The sequence below is a fragment of the Rhizopus delemar genome, genomic scaffold (assembly GCF_000149305.1).
Source record: "Rhizopus delemar RA 99-880 supercont3.4 genomic scaffold, whole genome shotgun sequence".
Lineage (NCBI taxonomy): Eukaryota > Fungi > Mucoromycota > Mucoromycetes > Mucorales > Rhizopodaceae > Rhizopus > Rhizopus delemar.
The window spans coordinates 1-13,641 of NW_027137830.1; the positions used below are offsets into that span (position 1 = coordinate 1).

The 13,641-nt window shown below is 37.0% G+C and overlaps 3 protein-coding genes across 3 annotated transcripts; 2 read left to right on the forward strand and 1 right to left on the reverse strand.

The window, feature by feature from the left end:
- Window positions 1-8,968: 8,968 nt before the first annotated feature.
- On the forward strand, window positions 8,969-9,509 carry RO3G_05521 (uncharacterized protein; the record flags this gene model as incomplete). The annotated part of the gene is made up of 2 exons (XM_067660111.1): window positions 8,969-9,259; window positions 9,381-9,509. 2 exons carry the CDS (start codon window positions 8,969-8,971, stop codon window positions 9,507-9,509), a joined length of 420 nt encoding a protein of 139 aa, XP_067516212.1.
- Window positions 9,510-10,038: 529 nt separating this feature from the next.
- On the forward strand, window positions 10,039-11,061 carry RO3G_05522 (uncharacterized protein; the record flags this gene model as incomplete). The annotated part of the gene is made up of 1 exon (XM_067660112.1): window positions 10,039-11,061. One exon carries the CDS (start codon window positions 10,039-10,041, stop codon window positions 11,059-11,061), a length of 1,023 nt encoding a protein of 340 aa, XP_067516213.1.
- Window positions 11,062-11,755: 694 nt separating this feature from the next.
- Window positions 11,756-13,143, reverse strand: RO3G_05523 (uncharacterized protein; the record flags this gene model as incomplete). The annotated part of the gene is made up of 3 exons (XM_067660113.1): window positions 11,756-11,955; window positions 12,015-12,730; window positions 12,800-13,143. The coding sequence occupies 3 exons, from the start codon at window positions 13,141-13,143 to the stop codon at window positions 11,756-11,758; spliced, it is 1,260 nt and encodes a 419-aa protein (XP_067516214.1).
- Between the last annotated feature and the right edge of the window lie 498 nt (window positions 13,144-13,641).

Here is a 13,641-nt window from a genome sequence, read left to right on the forward strand (position 1 = left end):
ACCCATCAAGTGCATGGAAACTAATGCAGTCTCGGGCATGCTTTATAATTTTATGCCTAAACAATCCAAGTTTACAGTCGGATCTCAACAGATTTCGTCAAGCTATGCTTAATTATATATTTGAAAAGTTTATGTTTACACCAAGAATTGCGAAAGACAGAATATGGACTGTAAGCAATGGATTATTATTTTATGAAATTTAAGTTTTTTTTTATTTTATTTTATATGTCTTTTTATGTACAATATGCAAAAAAATAAACATCTTTTAATATGCACTGTTCCTTACTGCAAAACTTTCATTATCTATTTGGTTTATGGCAATTTTTTGAGTTGAGGTAGCATCTAGCTTATCATCGTAAAACCAGCATGGTATATAATGAGAAAAATGGCCTTGTTACTTTTTATAGGTAAAATTGCTGTTTGCCTGAAGACTCACTGGACATTGGTACCTACTACTATGTTCCATTACATATAAGGAACTCTTACAAGTAGGATGGTCCTGGCATAAACGTTTATAAAAAGGAGATTTACATCAGACGTATAGAGAACTGGGCTCTTTAGCATTATATAAAATTAAAATTTCATCGTATTTCTGACATTGAAATACACCTTTGTCTCCGTAGTAGCTGTTGTAAACATAGTTATTTCTATACGATGTCATCAGTTAAGAAAGTCTGAGTGCCCTTTTTACAACGTGGATATTCTTTGTTACAGCAAAAGATCTATGCTAACTATTGGCGTAAGAGTTGCACAGCATATCTTTCAGGTTGTACGTCCTATTGCAATAAAGCTTACGTGTATTAACTCTGACAATTGAAAGACATGAGCATGCAAATGCAAAATTTGGCTTTCAACCAGCCTAAGCTATTACCAATGACCATATGTATAAACTTAAGCCGAAAGAAGACATCCTGAGAGATCACAGAACATATTTCACTAAAACTGTGCTCATTCTTCGTTAGGCATATAAGAAAGTGCAACTTCAAAAGCCCTTGGCTCTTTTTGCTTGTTAAATGTTATATGATATTATTTATTGCTATGTCCGAAACAATGTTCATTGAAATTGAAATTGGCATAAAAAGCATACAATTAGGCAACCGCTAATTTTGACAGCAAGGTTCGACCTTGAGAGCAACAGTATCTTCCTAACGTTGGCCAGTACTGATATTTACATGCCCTAAATCTCTTTTACCGTGGATTTCTCCTGTCATCTAACTTTTTGATCCACTCAGGTTACCAGAAGTAACCTCAAAATCAATTTTTGATGAACCCATTCAGCACTTGGAATTAATTTTCTGCTCTTATTGTTTACGTACGATATTTTTCATGTTTGAAGCTTTTTCATGACAGAAATATACACTATCACTGCAGCTTGGTATGTCATAAAGATAGTAACTAACATATATGCACTATTTTCCCTATATGCTCCAGCCTTCCAACACCGTTTTTCAATTATTAAGTTGATGTACTAATCAGGCTTTAACTATTTAACATATACAAACAGCCTCAAGCGCTTTTATTAATATGCCAACGCATAAATGTTTAATTTCCTAGCTGTTACGTTTTACACCGCTTAGGTTTGCATTGCGTTATGCAATTGAAAAAGCATAAAGTTGCATATACTGAGCCACGCGCTACTTAATTTCGAAGACCTGCAAGCCCCATGTCCAAGCTTAGAAGCACAGGCACATCTTCTCATAGGAGGCCTAGCCAGTTTTCACCATATATCAAGCAAACCTCTTTGTAAAATGAGTTGACAAAAGGCTATCACACTATGCTCTATATAAGGGCTTTGGCTTCTTGGTCATTCCTCCTACACTCTTCCCATAGTAACCACGCATATTTTCCTTCCCACCAAACTAAAAATATTTCTAGCTTTGCAATGAATGGATGCTATAGCAGCTGCCCGGCTTAAGGGGTGGTAATTAACCATGGTGGATAGTAAAGTAAGATACATGGCTTTTTTATGATCCACAGCCCACAAGGACAATCCTTAGTCAACATCCTGCCTGCCTTCCTTTGTATGAAAAAAAAGGTAAAACTGTAATTAACCATCAAAATTGGAGCAAAGAAGCATTTGTTTAGCAGCTGCTTGGCGAATCTCATAACTTTATTGCTTAGAACACTTTAGATATAGTTTCGCCTGTAATATACGCCCACAAGACATCGCCGAACATTGATTACTTATTTTTTAGTAAAGTCATCGGTCCATAGAGAAATTCACGAAATTGCATTTATCTCTACATCTATGCATCCGAAATGCATAAAGCTTACACCAAACGATAGAGAAAAAAATTAGCTTTTTGGCAGTATGCTTTTTGCAAAAAAGAAAAAAAATTTCGCAAAGATATTTAAAGTTTTGCTCATATTTCTACTTTCTGAGTTTAAATTACTTTAACAACAGAGCAACATTGCTCGTTCCCAGTAGAGAAGCAGTTATCAAGGTCTTGGATTTATTCTTAATCATTCATGTTGGCTTCCATTCATACATGCAAGCACTTATGAAGTCGTATATAAATTAATGTAAAGAATGATGACATTGATAACATATCTAATGGCTGGTAGCGAATTACATCCATGTTCGAGCAGAAAGTAAGCAATAAACTAATCGAGGCCTGTAAATATCTTGTTGCTTTTTATTACTCCCCGTAAAGAGTAATAAAATAACCTATTTACTCGAAAATTAAAACGGAGTGCTTGTATCTTTTATTTATAACTGCCTAGTAACAAGAGGTCGGCTAAGCTTCTTTTTTTTTTTCTCTTTTTTTTTTTTAGAACAAACATACATCCATTAATTATAATGTAAAAGCATGAATATATTTATAAAGAATCTTTCTTAAGCCAATAATTTCATTTGAATAAGTAACCTTGATAGCCATTCTTTTATTACTTCCAATTTTTTTGGTTCCATTTTTCAAACTATTTTGTTACGTTCCCTTGCGTGCGTCAGATGATCTAAGCCAAAACCCACATGTTATTGTCCTATCATTCATTTTTTGAATAAAGCAATCGCAAAAAGCCTTTTGGTTTGTGATACTTTAAAATGCTGTCATATCCCAGCATACTTTAATCATGAATCATCTTCAAGTTATAAGAAACTAGAATAGCGAATTCTTTTCCAAGGATTCATTACAGTCTTTTCTCTGTCACCCGGTCATAGATAATTTTACTCCTTTTACGCAGTACAGACCGGATTAATGTAGCCTCTGATGCTATAACACATAGATGAATAGTAGATCAACCTTAGAAATGATTATAAATAGTCGACCTGCATAACCAGGAGTACATTATATTAAAATTTATTTACATTATGTCAATAGCTATAGGTAACTAAAGCGCATTGAAAAGAACTTATCAAATCTTCTTGAATAGGATGTAAATACTAGATACAATGGTATTAAATAAGAGCAAATATTTCGTAGTTTTGTTGAATTTTATAGTCTTTTAATTTTACAGACTAACACACACGTCAATAGAATACAGCTGTATTGCTTACAAACTAAATATTTACAAATGAGTTTGAATAAGAATAGATACTAACAATTATCATAGTCCTGTACAGACAATTGTAACTTTCATCTCAGCAGATCGTTATCGAGAACAGTTTATAGATATTTTTTATAAATGTCAGATCATATTAGTAGCAACTATGTTTTGTCATGGAATCTGCGGGCCTGCCCAAAATGATCTAAATAGCCGTGAAATCATTCTTTAATAAACGTATTCGGCATTAGAACTATTGTTCAGTCACTTTGATTCCTCATTATCCGCTTTTAATACTTAAAACACGTCAGAAACTACAACCTTTGCCTTTAAGAATAAGATATCAATCCTTGAACAATAAAGTGATAAACTCTCCCAAAAAAGACCATCTGTAGCGGAAGAAACAAATTTCAAAGCATGAGTATGCGCCTTACAGTCATACAGATCAAATTACGAAATTACTTTCTTTTTACGGCGTCAATAGCATCAAAATACAAATTTAACAAAATAGCAAACATTTAAAGGTTGTACCAAAACATGAAGCAATTCGGTACAAGGCTGATTCCCAATAAGACTTTATGAGGTAACGAACGGCGTAATCATCTCCAGCCATACAATCCATTCGTTAAACAATTACCTGAATACTGCCACTTCTTATAGTAGGAACTTCCTACACCTATTCATGCTCCTCTAATCAAACCATTCACTAAATCGTAAAACAGAAGCTTAGAAAAAAAGTCCGCTAGACAAATGAAACAAATTGACCACATAACCTCTTAGGCATATACACCTGAAAAGATATTTCTGAACACTAGCTGCAAAAAAATATGAAGATTTGCGCGCAGTAACCAGCACTCATGATAAAACACAACCACATCTATCATGTCACCAGGACAGTAGCATCGATCAGGCTTAACTTTAGGCATAAGCCAAAATTTAGCCATAAGCATAGCCATAGCCATAAACATAGGCCACTAGGTGTAAAAATGCCTTTGCCTCATTTATGTATCAAATGGGGTGCCTCTAGTGTCTGAAATCACTCCGATCACTCCCAAAGTAAGCAGGCAACGCTAGATTTTGGTTTTTAGCCATAGCCGTGACGCTAACTATAGATACAGTCATGAAAAGTGCTCCAACCACAACTCTGAAATTAAGCGGGCAACCACAGGATTTTGGGGTTTAACCAGACAAGTAAGCATCGATCAGGCTTAACTTTAGGCATAAGCCAAAATTTAGCCATAAGCATAGCCATAGCCATAAACATAGGCCACTAGGTGTAAAAATGCCTTTGCCTCATTTATGTATCAAATGGGGTTCCTCTAGTGTCTGAAATCACTCCGATCACTCCCAAAGTAAGCAGGCAACGCTAGATTTTGGTTTTTAGCCATAGCCGTGACGCTAACTATAGATACAGTCATGAAAAGTGCTCCAACCACAACTCTGAAATTAAGCGGGCAACCACAGGATTTTGGGGTTTAACCAGACAAGTAAGCATCGATCAGGCTTAACTTTAGGCATAAGCCAAAATTTAGCCATAAGCATAGCCATAGCCATAAACATAGGCCACTAGGTGTAAAAATGCCTTTGCCTCATTTATGTATCAAATGGGGTGCCTCTAGTGTCTGAAATCACTCCGATCACTCCCAAAGTAAGCAGGCAACGCTAGATTTTGGTTTTTAGCCATAGCCGTGACGCTAACTATAGATACAGTCATGAAAAGTGCTCCAACCACAACTCTGAAATTAAGCGGGCAACCACAGGATTTTGGGGTTTAACCAGACAAGTAAGCATCGATCAGGCTTAACTTTAGGCATAAGCCAAAATTTAGCCATAAGCATAGCCATAGCCATAAACATAGGCCACTAGGTGTAAAAATGCCTTTGCCTCATTTATGTATCAAATGGGGTGCCTCTAGTGTCTGAAATCACTCCGATCACTCCCAAAGTAAGCAGGCAACGCTAGATTTTGGTTTTTAGCCATAGCCGTGACGCTAACTATAGATACAGTCATGAAAAGTGCTCCAACCACAACTCTGAAATTAAGCGGGCAACCACAGGATTTTGGGGTTTAACCAGACAAGTAAGCATCGATCAGGCTTAACTTTAGGCATAAGCCAAAATTTAGCCATAAGCATAGCCATAGCCATAAACATAGGCCACTAGGTGTAAAAATGCCTTTGCCTCATTTATGTATCAAATGGGGTGCCTCTAGTGTCTGAAATCACTCCGATCACTCCCAAAGTAAGCAGGCAACGCTAGATTTTGGTTTTTAGCCATAGCCGTGACGCTAACTATAGATACAGTCATGAAAAGTGCTCCAACCACAACTCTGAAATTAAGCGGGCAACCACAGGATTTTGGGGTTTAACCAGACAAGTAAGCATCGATCAGGCTTAACTTTAGGCATAAGCCAAAATTTAGCCATAAGCATAGCCATAGCCATAAACATAGGCCACTAGGTGTAAAAATGCCTTTGCCTCATTTATGTATCAAATGGGGTGCCTCTAGTGTCTGAAATCACTCCGATCACTCCCAAAGTAAGCAGGCAACGCTAGATTTTGGTTTTTAGCCATAGCCGTGACGCTAACTATAGATACAGTCATGAAAAGTGCTCCAACCACAACTCTGAAATTAAGCGGGCAACCACAGGATTTTGGGGTTTAACCAGACAAGTAAGCATCGATCAGGCTTAACTTTAGGCATAAGCCAAAATTTAGCCATAAGCATAGCCATAGCCATAAACATAGGCCACTAGGTGTAAAAATGCCTTTGCCTCATTTATGTATCAAATGGGGTGCCTCTAGTGTCTGAAATCACTCCGATCACTCCCAAAGTAAGCAGGCAACGCTAGATTTTGGTTTTTAGCCATAGCCGTGACGCTAACTATAGATACAGTCATGAAAAGTGCTCCAACCACAACTCTGAAATTAAGCGGGCAACCACAGGATTTTGGGGTTTAACCAGACAAGTAAGCATCGATCAGGCTTAACTTTAGGCATAAGCCAAAATTTAGCCATAAGCATAGCCATAGCCATAAACATAGGCCACTAGGTGTAAAAATGCCTTTGCCTCATTTATGTATCAAATGGGGTGCCTCTAGTGTCTGAAATCACTCCGATCACTCCCAAAGTAAGCAGGCAACGCTAGATTTTGGTTTTTAGCCATAGCCGTGACGCTAACTATAGATACAGTCATGAAAAGTGCTCCAACCACAACTCTGAAATTAAGCGGGCAACCACAGGATTTTGGGGTTTAACCAGACAAGTAAGCATCGATCAGGCTTAACTTTAGGCATAAGCCAAAATTTAGCCATAAGCATAGCCATAGCCATAAACATAGGCCACTAGGTGTAAAAATGCCTTTGCCTCATTTATGTATCAAATGGGGTGCCTCTAGTGTCTGAAATCACTCCGATCACTCCCAAAGTAAGCAGGCAACGCTAGATTTTGGTTTTTAGCCATAGCCGTGACGCTAACTATAGATACAGTCATGAAAAGTGCTCCAACCACAACTCTGAAATTAAGCGGGCAACCACAGGATTTTGGGGTTTAACCAGACAAGTAAGCATCGATCAGGCTTAACTTTAGGCATAAGCCAAAATTTAGCCATAAGCATAGCCATAGCCATAAACATAGGCCACTAGGTGTAAAAATGCCTTTGCCTCATTTATGTATCAAATGGGGTGCCTCTAGTGTCTGAAATCACTCCGATCACTCCCAAAGTAAGCAGGCAACGCTAGATTTTGGTTTTTAGCCATAGCCGTGACGCTAACTATAGATACAGTCATGAAAAGTGCTCCAACCACAACTCTGAAATTAAGCGGGCAACCACAGGATTTTGGGGTTTAACCAGACAAGTAAGCATCGATCAGGCTTAACTTTAGGCATAAGCCAAAATTTAGCCATAAGCATAGCCATAGCCATAAACATAGGCCACTAGGTGTAAAAATGCCTTTGCCTCATTTATGTATCAAATGGGGTGCCTCTAGTGTCTGAAATCACTCCGATCACTCCCAAAGTAAGCAGGCAACGCTAGATTTTGGTTTTTAGCCATAGCCGTGACGCTAACTATAGATACAGTCATGAAAAGTGCTCCAACCACAACTCTGAAATTAAGCGGGCAACCACAGGATTTTGGGGTTTATCCACAATCACAACCACAACCACAACCGTAATCATGGTCTCGATCCTTGTGTAAGTGCAACCATCCCCGAGTTACTGTTATACAAATTTCTTTTTTGTAACATCATTATCTCGGGTTACATCGCCGAGTCAGGTCCTACATCTCAGCCCCATTTCGGCTAAATTACATGTCCTGTTACACTGCATAAATTAAAAAGAAGTTTTCTCTCTTTTCTTTTTTAATTTAGCACTTCTTGGCAAACTTTAAATTTTTCTCTTAAGATTTTTTAGATTACCGTTTCACATTAATCTAGAATTTTAAGTAAGTGGAAAAAGATATATAAGAGCAAGTATAAGTCACCTGAAGAAGCTTCATTTCGAAGCGAAAGCGCCGCTCGTGCTTTTTGTTCTTTCTTTGTTGTTTTCTTTCTTGGCTTTTGGGTTTAATTTATTTTTAATTTTTCCATATATAAAAAAACGCCACCATTAATAATACAATGTAGTTATTTTTATTTTTTCTCCGAAACTTGTCTGTTACAATCTCGGATTTATCTATTACATTATTAATTTGTAATAATTTCTTTTTTATCTTTCCGTTATCTGTATTACACGATACACGGATAAAAATTATTTTTTAATACAGAATTAACCCATTAATTAATCTGTACTCCATCGGCAAAACATTGTTGTTTTTTCCGTTCCTTACCGTCTATCTTGTATCACCATGTGCATTTTTAGACTTTTATCCCATTTATCATGTACTACAACGTGCATATTATGTCATTATCTTTTCTATCATGTTTCACCATATAGATTATCGACATTTATCTTTTGATAAGGAAAAAGTATATAACGAGCAGGTATAAACCACCTGATGAAGCTTCATATCTCGAAGCGAAAGACATTGTCTAGTGTGTCTTGCTCTCTTTTTGTTGAAACTTTATCGCTTTTCTGGTTTTCTTGGTTATCATCTTTAATTTTTTAATACAACGCAACCCAGTTTTTCTGAAATACAAGTATAGCTCTGTCAGTTTAACAGTAAACATTACGAAACTTGGAACAAAAAGAGTTACTACTGTTACTATTTATTAACGCAAGTTTCCAAGTCCGATGCGGAGTACTGATCTAAAGAGCACTCAGTAAAAAGAGGAGGTCGGTTGGTGCAGTTTTTTGACTTTTAAAATGACAAGGTATTTGATATCATATGTCCGGACTGAGACTATTCCGGCAGATTTAATCTAATCTTTCTTATACTTAGCCACACTGGGGACCTTCAAATAAAGTTTTTGTAATTGTTTTCTGTTTTTTTTTTTCATGCTTTACCCAAACCCATTGTACATCGTCAGTATCCATCCATCATTAGAAATGCCCAAAAAGCTTCCATCCGATATTCAAAACAGTATCAAAACATTATTAGAGAACAGTGCTGATCCTGCAGTCATTGGGAAACGGGTTGGAGTGCATATAAATACCGTCAATAGGTATGCAAATAAGTGGATACACGATAAAATACGTAAAAGAGGAGGTATACCGAGCATTGTGGCAGAGTCAACACGTCGATACATCAAGAGACAAGTGATCATAGGTTGTTTGAAGACTGCCAAGGACGTGCAAATGAAGTTGGAGGAGCTGGGGCGCCCTATGTCGTATCAATCGGTAATTAATGTCTTACATTCAGTTGAAATTTATGCTGAGATCAAAAAGAAAAAGCCATTATTGACTGAAAAGCACAAAAAGGCTCGATCAGCATGGGCGAAAAAGCATCAATATTGGACAGTACATGATTGACGACGTGTCATCTTTTCTGATGAGACGAAAATCAACATTTGGGGCTCTGATGGCTGCAAGTATTATTGGAAAAGAAAATTTGATCATTTACAGCCTCTGTTATGTTCTGGTAAAGTAAAAGAAATAACAAAGATAAACCAAAAGAATACTTTTTGAGACTGAACTTTATTTAAGACAATCTTAATTGTTAAAAAGAAAACATTACAAAGTCTACTATTTATATTCTTCTATCAATTGGCGGGTAAATGAGTAGTTACAGTAGGTCAAAAAACTGCTGCAAGGAATTGCAAAATTCCGGTTTTACAGCTGGTTTTCCATGGGTACTGCACCAAACTATCCCAAATTTTGACTGTTTGTACCTCAATGGAAAGTGCATTTATTCGTCGATTATCGGATATGGGCAATGGTTATTGGTGGAATTTGAGATCGCTAAAGGTAGTATTATGAACATCCGACATTTTTTACTTGTTCAGATATTTTTGAAATGACGAATTTTAATACGACCCAACCGGTTGCTATCATAATTTTTCACATTCTTGACATGATTAGAATGTTGCCAGTATATAAAAGCGCTTACAATTCCTTTATTTTAAATTTTATATTTCCTTACTTAAATTATTTCTCTTTTTTACCTTATTACCAATCGCATGCCTAAACGACTGCCAGAAGGAAAAGTAGACGATCTCAAGCAAGCATTAACTGGATCCACATCAACGTACGATATTGCTAAAGAAATTGGAGTACATGAATCAACTGTCAGTAGATACTCTAGACGGTTGTTTCCAAATAGGACAAAAAGCATAGGTGGTAGACCTACAGTAGTCTCCAAAGTGACGAAGCGGTTAATAAAAAGAAAAGTCATTGAAGGGGTTTTAAAGACTGCCAAAGAGGTACACCGGGAGCTGGTTCAACTTGGCTACGATATCTCATACCAGTCAGCAATTAACGTACTGAAATCAATGGAGTTCCATTCTTCAATAAAAAAAAAGAAGCCGTTTTTGACAAAAGCTCATATGCAGCATCGATTAGAATGGGCCAAGAAGCATCAGGATTGGACAGTAGAAGAATGGCGAAAAGTCGTCTTTTCTGATGAAACCAAGATCAACGTATGGGGCTCTGATGGCTGTAAGTATTATTGGAAAAGACCAAATGATCCTCTTCAACCGCATCATCTAGAACTTACAGTCAAGCATGGAGCAGGCAAATTGATGATGTGGGGCTGTATAACTTCTGAAGGACCAGGATATGCTTGTCAAATTTACGATGGGAACATGAACGCGAATGTTTATCAGCATATATTGGACACTACGCTTCGTGATACTATGCAATACTACAATTTCAACTGGTCCAACGTTTACTTTCAGCATGATAATGATCCAAAGCACAAGACAAAATCTACAATAGACTGGTTAGATAATCATCAAGTGCGGTATATTAGCGATTGGCCAGCTCAGAGTCCGGACTTAAATCCAATAGAACACGTATGGCATCAATTGAAGTTGAAGCTCAGCTGTTACGAACGTAGAGCAAAGAATACGGATGAGCTTTGGGAACGAGTAGAAAAAGTATGGAATGGCTTTGACAAAGATCTTTGCCAAAGGTATATCGATAGCATGCCGGCAAGAATTCAAGAGGTTATTAATAAAAAAGGAGGGTCAACTAAATATTAATAAATAAATTCATTCCGTTCAAATTTTCGTTTTTCCAAATTTTCAAATTGCGCGCCTCATATTTCCTTCAATACTTATCCAATAGGGCTTAAACTCTTTCGGATTTCTCAAGACATGTAGAAGATTTACTATGCGGGAACAGAGGCAGTTTGTGCCATTGTAACAGGATGTGGGCTACAAAAACCAAGAAAAATGGATTCCTTGCAGCAGTTTTTTGACCTACTGTATGAGCGTAGATCCAATCATTGACACTTTTGATTGAAGAATGATCACTGAATCGAGGTTAATTGTACCTTTGATGCCGTCGGACTTTAAAATTTCCAATTTCCTTATTTGGAAATCAACAATTTTCTGAATATGAATCAGCTCGTCAACAAAATACAGTCGAATTATGCAAGTCGCTGTCCGGAATGGCTAGAGTGTCTACTTCCGACGGAAGAGGTCGCCTGTTCGAAACATGTAATCGGTATTTTTGTTCCGATGCTGCAGGCGTGTCTATGTGGGAGCTATTTTTTTTTTGAATTGATTCCTTTGTGCATTCTTTTTTTGTATAGGCTTTTCTTTTATTTAACTGATTATAGTAATGCTTTTGGATATTTTTTGTCGAAGTATATTAACAATGCTTGCTCTCTGTACGTAACATTATTGAGGACATTTTTATTGAGCTTTGTTTAATTTTTTTTTATTGTTATTATTATTCTGCAGCAAGCTCAGTTAACCATACTGGATTACGCTGAGCTCGATCAAAGCTAACATTTTTAAGACAATCAATTATACCACCAAAGATATCGTTGTGGTGCTTTCTTCGCCAAATAAATTCGATAAGCAACCAAGGTACCATCTTCTTTGTTCTAAAGGCAGGAGTTACATTAATTTTTATTCCATTCCAAGTTCCTGAAAAGATTTTATTAACTAGACCTATAAACACTTCTACACTCCAATTTTAAGCTTACCCTCGATGGTGTTGGTATGGACATCACCGTCACGAAATGTCACACTGTGATTGACAGTTCGATGTACCAAGTTCATTCCAAGGTTTACCATATTTTCATATGCTCTCCAACAATCTGTATGTACTATGGAACCATCGGCAACATAATTTCGAATGATTGTATCCATCGTTTCAGTGTTTCTATTATTTACTACCACAAGAAAACACTTTCGTTCAGGTGTTTTTTCAACACCACCTACCACCCAAACACCCTCCACACGATGTCCTCGATGATATTTTCTTTTACCAAACTTTGATTCATCGATTTCTACCACGATTGGATTTCCATCCACATCATAACCTCCGATTTTGCAGTCGTTCTGCTGTAAATCTTCTTGTAAAACTTGGTACCAATCTTTTAAAGTTTCTCGTACTGCCTTTGGTGAACATCCAACCATGGTAGAAATTGTCATTCGTCGTACTTTCAAGCTCCAAAAGTAAAGAATGGAGAGCGCATCATAGGCTGGTAAGCTGCGATTACTAAAAAAGGAAGCATTTCGTACAGCAACTTGACGTCCATTGCAGCATTTCTCACCAGTTTCCTGATTAACTATGATTCCATTGCATCTCCAACGTGGAACACTTCCTGTTTGCTCCAAATACATGACGCTTCCTTCATCACCATTACAACGGTACACTGTGTTGCTTCCATAATAGATTCCGTTGTTAATAAAAAACCTAATTTATAAAAAAAAAAGAGTTATTAATATTGTATACAAGTGTGCTTTGTTATACTTTTATACTTACTGCATGCACGCTTCTTCAGTTCCAAAAGTTAAAAAAAAAGTTCTGGTTGCCATAATGGGAACATTTTGACCTCTGGTCCAATTATCCGGCAAAAGATTACTATTATGTGCCTCATCGTCAACTTCGAAAGCTTCTATTTCCAATAACTCTTCGTTATCATCATTATTGATAGAAATAACTGCTACATCCAAATCTGAAGTTTGTTCGGTTTCTAAATGCATTTCTTCTACTTCATCATCAGAATCAACGATAACAATAGGGCTGTTGGGGGAAGTAACAGGTCTTTGACGATGAATACCAGCAGGATTGGTGTAGTTTGCGGTAGAGATATTGATAAAAGACATGATATACTAACTTTAATTTGAAAGATGTAAAAAGGGAAGAAAAAAAAAGGGGAAAAAAAACAGGGGGGAAACGCGAAATAAAAAAAAATTTATTTAAAATAGTTAAGTCACAAAAAGCAAGAACTTAGACATAAAAAAGGACTGCTAAAACTTTCAGAAAAAAATGACACACACAAGGGTCGAACATGCGACCCTCTACATACAAAGACGACACCTTATCCATTCTGGACAACGACATGCATCATTTTATGATATTCTACCGATTGTGTCACTCATATTCCGAAAATTATCGATTTCCAAATAAGGAAATTGGAAATTTTAAAGTCCGACGGCATCAAAGGTACAACCATCCCCAATGCACTACGCTGGTGACGGAAACCACCTTGAGCTACATCGAGCGGAGGAGAGACATCTTCAACAGAGGGAAAGAGGCACATCTCAAAGAGCTTGCGGACGATGGAGGTCAAGGAGATTGGACGATAGTTCCCTGGCGAGGTA